Source organism: Lagopus leucura, unplaced genomic scaffold (assembly GCF_019238085.1).
Source record: "Lagopus leucura isolate 7727_CA_CO unplaced genomic scaffold, USGS_WTPT01 Super-Scaffold_100048, whole genome shotgun sequence".
Classification (NCBI taxonomy): domain Eukaryota; kingdom Metazoa; phylum Chordata; class Aves; order Galliformes; family Phasianidae; genus Lagopus; species Lagopus leucura.
The window spans coordinates 753,628-765,804 of NW_024962294.1; the positions used below are offsets into that span (position 1 = coordinate 753,628).

General features: G+C 45.1%; 1 protein-coding gene across 1 annotated transcript in view; it reads right to left on the reverse strand.

Annotated features, from left to right (window-relative positions):
- The window catches only part of CSMD2 (CUB and Sushi multiple domains 2), a 229,439-nt gene that overhangs the window by 192,510 nt on the left and 24,752 nt on the right, over positions 1-12,177 (reverse strand). The window contains exon 3 of the mRNA XM_042885206.1: positions 5,939-6,051. Coding sequence (XP_042741140.1) covers positions 5,939-6,051 — 113 coding nt within the window. The remainder of the gene's footprint in view (positions 1-5,938; positions 6,052-12,177) is intronic.

A 12,177-nucleotide genomic window follows, 5' to 3' on the forward strand; every position in this document is an offset into this window, starting at 1 on the left:
GAAAAAACAAGCAAACAAACATTCCTCAAAGGAACAAATCCCTGCAAGGCTGCCAGCAGCTCCATGGAGCTGGCACAGGCCAGAAGAGAGGGGCAGCAGGAAGCCTGGAGGGGATCCCAGCACCTGACAGAGCTGTGGGTGTCCCTGTTTGCTGCTGAGGAGTTGGACCAGGTGACCTGTAGGGGTCCCTTCCAACTCCAACGATCCTATGATTGTATGAAAATCACTTGTGTGCAATATGCATATGGTACATGAAATGAAACAGTAGTTGCACATTGTGAACAGCTGATAACAAACAGGGACACAGCTACAGAGTTGAGAAATCCTGGATAAATTCCAAAGAGCAGACAAAATCTGAAACCATACAATATGTAAACCTATTGCCAAGCACATCTTTCGCATTCACAGAAAACACTTTAATTGGAGACAGAACAAATCCAATGCTATGCTTAAAATCTAATTGTGAAGCAAACTCTCTTCTAGTCACTCGTAAAACAACCCTGCCACTCAATGTTATTGACAACACCACGTTGCCTCACAGCTCGTTTGGTGTCTTGGTTGATCATGTACTCCAAATACTGGCACTGCACGAGCAGGAAGCAAAGCACAGCACGGTGTGCTGACTGAGAAGCTGCATGGTTTGGCACTGCTCTGACTGCACTCTCTGTATGCATTTGTAAGTGCAATGCTATGAACCCCCAAAACAACAGCAGTTTGGGGGTGTCTTGGTTTAAAAACAATCAGTTCTTTTAAAGCCATTGGGAAACAGCAGTGTGACCCAAACAAGTCAGCTTAGCTGTGAACCCACTAAGAACAAGTACTGCTGACAAGCGCACGCAGCCAGCACGGCCAAGCGAGGATCTCAGCTGCTGATCTTTTTGGCTGGCTTGAGTGCTCTAAGCGAGTTACTGCAGCAAAATAAACTCTAATAGAGCAATTAGAATTAGATGAAAACTTCTGGTTCATCTGCTGCTGTCCTCTGCTACTTCACTGCTTCTCCATATGGTGGGCTACACGCAAAAATTAGCAAATTATTTTTAAAACGGATTAGCTGAATTGCATTCAGACCTTGGGTAGGCATTTAGATCATATTTAAAACATTACTAATTCCATTTAGCTTAAATCACTTTGGAAGTGAATCAGCCCACGAGCTGCCTTCAGTCTGACCTCATCTATCACTCCGACTGCAGCTACAGCACAGAAGCAACAGCAAACTTCCATAGAAGAACAAGCAGCAGAGCAGCACCCTCAGTTTCCATCCTTCCCACTGCTACCAGAGCAAGGGTTAACCTGTGCTTTGCTGCAGGATTCACATTCCTCTGCCTCAGTATGAAAGAAAAGCATCAACTGAGGAAGCTTACCAAGCACCCAGCGTGTCTCTGCTATGATTCAGGTACTGAGAGAGCTGGGACCCAGCTGGATGTTTAAATGAACCCAATGCGTTGTTTGCTCAGAAAGAAAATTGGCGTAAAAAGTACATTCTGTTACAGCTTTAAAGATTTTAGCCTATTCAGTTCTAAGCTGGCAGACCTGAAATTTATTTTCCCAGATGGAGAAAATACTCTGAGCGCTTCCTGAGCAGTGTGGGTCACCCCAGTGCCTCTGCACCCCCCCAGGCAGCTCCCTCTGCCCCTCTGGGAGCCCTAAGTTGAACAATCAGAAGCTGATTTGGACATTTTGCACCAACTCTGCATCCTTCATTGCTAAAGACAGAAATCAGACCCACTCCATTAATGGGGCAGTTGCCACTGTGAAGTCAAATGACAGATGGGAAAAGGGAGACACAGAGCACAGTGACGACACATCCAGAACAACAGTCAAGAAACCTTGCTCAAATTTAGGAAAAGCAACGGATAATGGTGGACAGGACCCACTTTTAAACTGCATTATCTAAATATATACGCACAACTCCCCATACAACCCTCTAAAGAATGAAATATTTGTGCTTGAGAAAGAGGAGGGTATTTATTACGAAGGAAAACAGTACCATTGACTTGGGGTTGTTTCCCTCTGTATTTAAACGCTTCTAATTTCTTAAAATAAGCAGTGTTCTTCTAGGCGTAATTGTTTCTTTTCAATCAGGCACTCAGTGTTTGCAGCTATCAAATTTGTTGCAGCTGTAATCAAACGCGATGTCTTGGGAAGGAAAATCTTCACCTACTGTTCCATCTCACTGCATCACACAGCAGTTTTTTGAAGCAGAGGAGTCCACAGTCCAAAACCCTTCAGTTTATTCCAGGGCCTGAGTTTCTAAATGAACTTTTGCTTTCGGGAAAAGAACACCAGCAGTCTTAGAACATCATCTATCCTCTGTATGCCTCCTTGTTTTGCTCACACCCCAGGCACAGCGTTGGGATGCTGAGTGATGCAGTTAGCAGGCATGCTGGGGATGGGCTGACGGTTGGACTCGATGATCTTTGTGCTCTTTTCCAACCTGAGTGACTACGATTCCATGAAACGCCTCCAGCCTTTGTGGCTACAGTGCACAAAGCCAGGGCAGAAGTGTTTTATAGCAGTGCTCTCTTCAGTCATGTGTGATGAAGAGCAGCTTCAGGGATCTTTCCTCAAGTCCTCTGCCATTTTTCATCCCCTCAGTGCTAAAGTGAGGCAGCCAAGAGGTAATGGTTTACAAATAATAACGTAATGTTATTTTATACCTACATTAATAAGCTAAAATAACCCGCCCTCTCTTCATCATGAAGCGTTATTAGTATTATTGAGGAAGTGATGTGGAATGTGTATCGATTTCCTCTTATTGTAAAAGACTTGCCCAATTTATTGTAAATGTCAACTCACTGCGTATTCATCAGGTGTGTGGCAGCTGTGATTGCAATTAATTTCACACTGTAATGCAGGCATGTGCCTTAATATTAGCTTCAGACATCCTTCAGGGGAAGCAATCAATGAAGGCATCGGTCATTTTTGGTTCCTCGGTCCCCAAGAATATTATTCACAAGACAACGTGGTCAAGATTCACATCCCAGTACAGTTTGTGCTCTGCTTATTGATGGCTGCTGCCTCACAGCTCTCCTGAAAACGGAACACAGGGCTCCAAGGGTTGGCTGGGAACCCTGAGAAGTGTTTAACCACAAAGGGAAATTGCCACCACGCCATAGAGAAGCTCCTGAACGCCACCTTTGCAAGCTCAGAGCAGTGTGTATGACAAGAAGCCATCCTGACCTTATTTTACACCACGGGAACTTGGAATCCAGACTTGGACCAACATGAGATCCTGCAGAACACCCCTGCCACAGCTGGAAGCAGCACCCATGTCCCCAAAGCTGTCCCCCAGCACCTCTAACAGAGTTCTGCACCCTGCAGCAGCACCATCTCCAGCTGCAGATGTTCCACCCATCAGGAGGGGGCTGCGCTGGGGAAGCATCACATCAGCCTGTTTGCCTTCCACAGCAGGAAAACGAATGTAAAATCCTTAGTGTTTATACTGGGCTTCAAAATAACAGTTGACATCAATAGAAGAAGAAGAAAAAAAAAAAACCACAACAAACATCAAGAGATTGGAGAACAGGAGGAATCAGACAATGAAAACAAACAAGCTGGCAACACACAGCAAACCAAATGAACAAAGATGAGGAAATCAGAGGGAGAGAGAGTTCAGGAATATCCTGCAGCACTGCATAGGTGTGTATAAAACAAGTCAGAGGAGCACACACTCGAGCAATGCTGCAGCATGGCAGTCCTGGAGCTGGCAGTTCTCCAGATTCCAGTGCCCTTCTGGCACCAGCAATACCTGGGGCTCACAAAGGGCTCTGCAGGCTCTCAGAAATGTGCTCTGTCCATCTGTTCTTGTAGCATCTCTACATGTTCTCGGTGCAAGCATTCTGCCACCCGTGCATGCAAGTGCTCCCTTTCCCAGTTGAAGTGCACGGCTTAAGTGCAGCCAGAAATGAATAAACATATACACAGATCTAAGCAGATGTTTGTTGCTTCCAATAAATTGCTTATAAATGGTCTTCATCACGCATACTCATACTAATTAGATAAATAAGGAAGACCTTCACTTCGATAAAGCCAACCTCAACTTCTTTGCTTCCCAGAAGACCAGGATAGAGCAGACAGCAGCTTATGTGCAATGTTTTCCTATCACTTCAATGTCCCATGTATGTATTTCCTTCCTTCCTTCCTTTAAAAAAGGGGTTCCCAAGATCTTTTGTTACCGTTTCCAAATGCCTGCTTACAGGGAGGATGCAAATAACGAGCGTGCTTTGATAGCAGATCATAAAGGAGCCATTTACCAAAAGGACTCTGATGCATTGTTCTGTCTTTAAGCATGAATTATAGAATCACAAGCTATTCACCGAGTCGTGGATTACCAACGAGCTGAAACAGCACTACAGCAGAGCATGTACCTCTTATCAAAAGCTGGCTTATCTCCTCCTTTACCGTGAGTTAACAAAAATCTAAATATGAGCACCTTGTTGGGAGGGAGGCGCAACGCCACGCTTTTAGCGAGCCTCCATCTGCTCTGTGTCACTCAATGGTTCTGTCAAGTTTGAAGAACCATTTTTTTTTTCCCTGCAATGCATTCTGTTATCTGCTTTAAAGCCTCCTTAGCAAATTCACGACATGTGACTGAAGGGCAGCCCTGGAGCAGGCTGTGTACAAGAACACCTGCTGCAGCAAGGTCACAAGCAGTGAGCAAGGCACAAAGGCAGGAAGGTACCACAGAGAAGAAAGGAGAACACAGCTTCATGAAAATGAAGTTATATGCATTTTATCTGCAGAACTTCCTGTGTAAGAACAAGTTGTGGCACAGAAGCATGGCTGGCGCTGCCTGGGCAAAGGGCAATTGGTGGAACCAGGCTAACCAGCAACAGGATGGAGAGTGCAAAGAGCTGTGCAACTAAATGGCAAAAAAATGAATTCTCAAAGTCAGGAAGGTACAAAAACAGCTCTGTCCTCTGTCACCAAATTTGGGAGCCATGAGCTGTTGCATTTATCAAGCATAATGGTGGACTTCTACCAGAGGTCCCATCAATGGGATGGGATTGATTCTCCTCCTCTGAACAACCAGAGCCTGCTCTGAGCTGGACAACAGCACACAGCAGTGCCAGGCTGCTCTCAACACCTGCTGCAACATCAACCATTGAAAGTAATAAAACGCCCCTGTTCTCTGCAAAGCCTCCGCTGCCTCAAGGCAGAGCAAAGTGTTTAAACAGAAATTAGAGAGTATTTAAACAGAATTCTCCTGAACCTGCACAATTGTCAAGTGCAAAAAACATAGAGAGATCAAATCATCATCTAAATGAAGGCATCTGCTTGGTTTAATGCATTGGGTAATTGGCCAGTAGGACTCATTACCAAAAATTACCATTAAGGCTGAGAACTTAAGAAAAACATTTACAGGGACAGAGACAATATTCTAGGTTCAATAATTAACGTAAATGCAACTCCAATTTAGACATGGTTAACCTGTCCTTTACAGCAGCCCCAGCTCACACAGCCACAACCTGCCTTCGAGGACAAACAGTTCTTTTAGGTATTTCATGACTTCCAAGAGAAATGGAAGAGATGCATGACAAAAAAAAAAAAAAAGCAAAGAGAATGGAAAAAAAAGTGCTGCAACCTCTAAACATCCTTTGCATTCCTCTGCGCTCCCCATGAGCTCTGCTGTAAGTCCCATAAATCCCGCTGGCTGCAGCCTTGAGGATCCCACTGCCAAATTCCACTCCTGCCTCAGTCACTCTGGAGTTGCTGCTGGACTAAGATTTTAAGCACAAATGCAAAGGAGAAAAATGCATTTCCCCTTGTAAAGGGTGAGAGATTTGAATTGGGTGCTCTGTCCTAGATTAAGCATCGGCACATGGGTATATATGTGCGTATAAACACTTCTTGTGGTATAAACTCCACACTTCAGCTTCTCATCCTGCCATAAGAGGATGCACACATGATTCAAGACAGGTTTGCGCTGGGCACTTACCTTCATAGTTTGCCTGGAAGCCTTGAGCACTGACTGCGTAGTCGCTCACAAGCCACAAGGACAGCACGACCCCCGTACTCACTATAGGAGCAGGCAGCTGGAAACCCGTTAACCTGGAAGAAAATCAAGAGGAAGATTACACTCACCACTGCCCTTCACCTCCCCACACAGCAACAAGCAGGGCAGCTGCCACCTGGCCAACACAGCATAGCCTGAAAGGGCTGGGAAATCCCAAGAGACAGAAGGAGAATGGCTAACAGCTCCTTAGGAAGGGACATGCAGAGGTTGAGTCAATTACACAGCTGTTCACCTAACGCTGGGCAAACCCATCCTGGGCTTGCAACCCCTCCTGGCTTTCCACAGGACCTACTCATGTACTCCATCCAGCATAACACTGCAGAAATGCCACTTTCCATATGCATCTCTGCCCTCCCCCCTTGCAGACTCAGAGCTAAATGGCAACTTAGTTTTATTACAGAACTTTTGTAATCTTTTATTTGTAACGCTTTATTAGATGGCAGACACCAAATCCCTCTCACTATATTGACACAGCCCAAGAACTAATGTACATTCCTTACAAACAATCACAGTTTTATAACTTATAATCCATCTCCCCACACAAGGCTAAGGTGATTTACATAATAGATTTACATAAGGTACAAACGCGCTGCTGTAAGAGAAAGCTGTAAGAGAAAGCCTAATCCTTCTTACTCACGCAGACGCTCATCCCACATCTTTTATACAGCAGTTACATCTTTTTTCCTGTTCCATGAGAAAGATGCTTGCAACACAGACAAGTGACGCCTCACAAAGCACACCTACAGAGATTTATCCCATTCACCTCCTGTATCACAGCTCCGCTGAACAACCCTTAGCACTGGGGCCACCCACCCTTGCCAACCAGGGGCCAGCCCAGCAGCCTCTCCTTCAATCTGCCCCCAGCCAACTTACAGAGGCAGTAAGTGAACCTCCCTCACTGCTCTTATTCCATCCCCAACTCGGTGAGCTCCAATATTTATGTCAAACAGATTGAAGTGACTAATGAAAGCTGACATGCTCTGCCTTTGGAACCTTATTAAAGCAAAAATGTTCAGTTGCTGGCAAAATTCATGCACTTGCCAATGATGGCAGATGATTTGATGTCAGCAAAGAAACAGTTCCCAGCTCCCAGCATAAAACCCATTGTCTACGCAAGTTGAAAGAACAATTGCTGCTGTTTATTACAAATTTAAAGCTTCCAGTTTTTTCTTAGGATTCAGACAGTTTTGCTGTTGTATGATCAATGGATATTAGGATGTTACAACCACAAAATAAACAAGAGAGTTAGGCAAAGTGGACTATGATAACAAGAGAGAATAAATGGAAGGCTTACCCTTATGCTGGGCTCACCCACAAAACACCAGAAGGAGGGATCTCCAGAAGAGATCCTTCCCCACTGGTAGCCAGCTCTTCAATAGGTCTAGGAGGGCTGCAGCCTGGCTCCACCCCTTCCGGCAGCACAGGTGAATTGCCTTCACTGTGCTCCTCTGGCTGACTCATGGCTCAGGTGATCAATCAGAGGTTCAGGCTTTGACTCAGCAGTTCCCATACAGCTGTGCACAGAATTAAAGGACAGTGCCACAATTTTACTGTGCAGCTTAGCTGCAATGGCTGATGGAGACACCGACGTCCCCAAAAACACCAAGCAACGCACAGATGAGTTTTACTAAAAACAGAAAACAGAACCTGGTGGTTTTTCTCCCCAGCTAACCACCACACACTGCTTCATCATTACCCAGGGATCAGTTACCAGAAGCCTGTGCTTTTTATTTTGAGCAGATCTGTCCTCTCTGAGTGAAGGTTTTTGCATCTCGGATTCAGCTCACAGCGCGCACCAGGACGACTCCACTCTGCAGATGTTGATTTTAATTCAGGGCAACATTTACATGTCTGCTTACCTGTAAGCAAGTGCACACATCCCAGAGGAGACAATGGGAATTAAGTGCTCCTGAAACAAAACTGCCCTTAAGCATATATTCATGCATTGTAGTTACAGGGTGCTTAAAGAGAAGAATGGTCTGTGCACAGGGGCACGACATTGAGGCAGAAGTTTGGCCTCAGTCTTTCCACAGATTCCACACTGTTTGAAGATGTTTCCATGGACACCCAGACTTTCAGAAATTGTAAAAGAAAAAAAAAAAAACAACCAAACCCAACCATCTCCTCACATCCTGAGCTTCCTATGTTCCTTTGCATGAGGTACCCCTGGAACAGCAGCAAGAAGCAGTTCAGAAGGCAACCAATGCCATCCTGCCCTTCACACTAGACATCAGAAATGTCCCCATTAATGCTACACCTAGGAAGAAGCAGGAAACTTTGCCTCAATCAAGTATTTATGCAGCAACTCCTATCCTTTCTACAGCTAATTTTCGTATCTTCTACAGTGACAGCCTGCATGAGAAATGCCATGAAATTCCACGTGCCCTCCACTACAAGCAGCTGCAGTCAGAGAAGTTATGACTTTCCTCTCAACCCCTCAACCAACACGTGCAGCTAACTTCTCCCATCTGATGTCCTCAACTTCTCCAAGTAAGTAAGAGCACAGGCAATATTCAAGGAATGGGAACTTCACTAACAAGGCTCTGCCCAGATGCCATCCATAAGCCCCAGCACTGCTGTCCTCAGCCTGGAGAAGCCCAGCCTGCACCACTGGAGAAGCTCCAGTCCCACACCTCCTGCCTAAACCTGCAGCCCAGGCAAATTCAAAGCGTGGGTATTGTGTCTGCAGACAATATGAAGTCATCCCCAAATGGCCTCATGCACGAAACAGTCATTCTGACATCACCGTTATTTAGCATGGCAATAAAAAAAGATGTATACAATAATAGGAGAGAGGAAAGCAGCAAACACTGTCCCTTGTTTTCATTAAGGGCTGGAACAAGAAGGTGAGGGCAGTAATAAGAACACAAATTATCTCCCATTCCTTCTGTATCTCTGGCCAAATGGATTATTGAGTCATTATCCCCTTAAGTTGCTTGGGGGCCAACGCTGATTGTGTGAGCTTTTCAATGTGTTTTCCATTGGCTTCATTCTGCTCCTGCAGTGGGGAACCAAACTAAAGCAGTGCCAGAAGCACCACTTGCTAAGCTAAGTGCACAGCAGGTCGTAGCACCAAAGCCCTCTGCTCGTGTGCCCACCTCCACCTGTTGCATATTGTCCTGCTTCACTGTACCAAGTACAGCAACATCACAGACTGTGACGCAGGCTCCCATTTTGGAATGCAGGTGCCATAATTAAAACAGAGCACATTATTTTTCTGGTAGGATGCCCACCATCAGCTCAGACTGCAATCAAAATAGTTATTGCAGCTGGCAATCCAACAGCCTTCAAAGCATAAATGCTAGAGAAGTGTCTCAGAACATCTAATGAAAATGCATTGGATTGCATCGTTTAAACCAGCATTAAATTACACTACACCATACTTCAGTGATTTTTTTCCTGTATCTAATTTGAAGGCACCTATTAAAGAAATTTCCCATCAAATGAACCACTCTCTTCACCACATACAGTCAAAACAAGATGTGGTCTGACCCCCCTTGCTATCCCCAGGACAATTTTCAAGTAAAGTTGAGCATAAGGGACTGCCTTAAGGAAGCACTCCAGAGCATGAGTTGCTCTATGGAAAACTAAGAGGGGAATCAGAGCAAGTCCTCCAGCACTGAGCTCCTGCTCACCAAGCAGCCAATGCAGGCGATGGAGAGGAGAGTTCATGATGTACAAAGCTGATCCATTACCGACTGGTGCCAAGAGGAAAAGCCCAATAGCTTCCCATTGACCTGGAATTGAATTTCATGTCTTTAGTATTCAGTTAGACAGCTGGCTGATGTAAACACAGAACTACGAGGGAACTCGCTAGTTTCAAGGAGACTACCTTGGAGACTGAATAAGTGAAAGATTGTTCATCTCACACCAACAACTTTCTCAATTTTGATGAAACCAACGTGCAAGCATTCTGCTGCCAGAAGACCACCTTCAGAAACGTGTGCATGTTTAAATATTAAAGCCTTAGGAAAACAAGAAACAGAGCCTCATTTAAAGTCAGTGGTGACTAACAAATATCCTCCTCTAGGCTGCCTTGTGAACTGCTTCATGGACTACGTCAAGAACAATAAAAGAACAGATGCCAGAGATCAGGGAATTTATCCACAACAACCCAACAGGCACAGACACCCCCACAAGTAGACGTTTCATTTCAGAGCAGCCGTGGTGGCTGCAGGGTGAAGCGGCCAATGGAAAGAGATGGAGACCATCTTGGCATTCCTCTAATACACAACTTCTACAAACTGCAGACATGATTTATGTCTGGAACCAAGATGCTTTTCTTTTGGAGTCAAGCTCAACCAGACCCAATGCACTGCTGTATTTTTCTTCCTGAGACAGCACACAGTCAGCATCCCTTCAGCTCCTGCCCACTGACAAATGCAACGCCCTGATTTCTCAGGAAGTTTACCTACCCTTTGCAAACAGCCCTCAATCTAACTTGATACAGTCAACCCCCCCCATGCCAACATGACTTAAGCAGCAACTGCATTTTCCCTTCTCCAAGCCAAGGATAATTCATCAAGCCACAAGAGTCCTCTGCTTACCTCTGACACTGACAAAGGCTTCATTAACTAACACGGTCTCCAGGGACAGTCGCAGGGCTCATAAATTCCAGCCTGGATGGATTTCTCTGCTCATTTAAAATGAGTTTTGGGTGAATTCCCACTAGAAAAGTATTATTTATAGGGCCTAAAGCCTGCACAGCCATTTCAAATACATGGGGCCTTCATGGCTCTCAAGCTATGAACAGGAACTAAGCATCAGATTTCAATAAATGTCATTTTTCCACTGTATGGAAAAAAAGCAGAAAATTCCCAAGTTCACAGCTTTCCTGTCACATCCCTTCCATGCACATTTTGCCTTTACTTCCTCAGATAACAGAGAAACAAGCAAACTTTGGCAGCTGTATCTCTGGTCCTTACTATTACAAACTCAGAAGAACAGCACAAATTATCAGAAAGGTTCACCAAATTTTAGCAACCTCTCAGCAAATCAGATCTGATATTCTGAGTAAACAGCAACAAGATTGGCCACAAACCAAGTAAGGCTCAGCAGCGTTAACTCAAAAGTTGGCAGATTTGGGTTATTTACGACTTTCTTCAGAAAGAGTCATTAGGGGTGTGAAATCCAGTTGCTGGGGGACTCAATGCTGCATGTGATGCAGCTGATGAAAAGCAAGTATCAGCATACTGGGCGTGCTGTAAATACCCCAATATTCACACCATTAGTTCTTCTGCTGCATGCTGCGGGGGGGAAAAAATAAAAGTGCCTTAAAGAATAAGAACTTTAAACAGATACAGATGCTCAAAAACAACTTTAAATGTGGAAAAGATGCGGGAACGAATGTAAAAATTCTCAGGCTGCTTTCTGAGCCTGTTCCCCTGGAGGACAGCTGGTGAGATCACAGCAGTGCAAGGCACAGCCAATGCCCTCAGAAAAGCCAGCCATGATGTAGGCAATCCTGCTGACCCCATATGTTCCTTCTGAGCTCCAGGTTCAGCAGCACTCAATCTCCTGGCTCGGACTGCAGAGGCTCTGGGTCACACTGCAACAACTGCAGACACCATTAAGAACAAAATGCTGTAGCTCATAAAGTGAGCGGGTGTTTTGCTTCATTTTCATTTCTTGTCCATCCAACACAGAAGGTCTTTGCCCAAGCATCTGTGAGTTTGGCTGTTCTCTTTCTGGTGCAGCAAAATGTCAGCTTGAAAAGAGTCTGACGATCAGTTCTATCTAGCCAACAAGATGGAATGGTAAATTATCTTTCTAGCCAAAAGAACGTACACACTGCAATCAATAATGCCAAGAGAATATTCTTCCCTTTTGGGCATTGGTACAAACACATTCTAAAAAGAGAAAATATTTTCAACCCCAGGCAGTCGCTTTATTTCCCAAAAAGATCCCCATCAACGATTCAAAAAGGCTTCTGCAGGACAAAGCAAAGCAACCCAGGACAAATGCTGCGCAAGGAGGACATCGCCTGCCCTTAACGGCTCCCGTGGTGAACATCTGCTGGTGGGAGCTGCTCTGCTCTCAGACCCCTCCAGCAGGAGCTGTGTCTGGGTATGCAGCACACTGAGCACAGCACGAGCATCGGCCTGATGGAGCAGCATGCTGCTGATGATGCCCCAGGAGCACAGCAACTTGTCCTCAAGTAT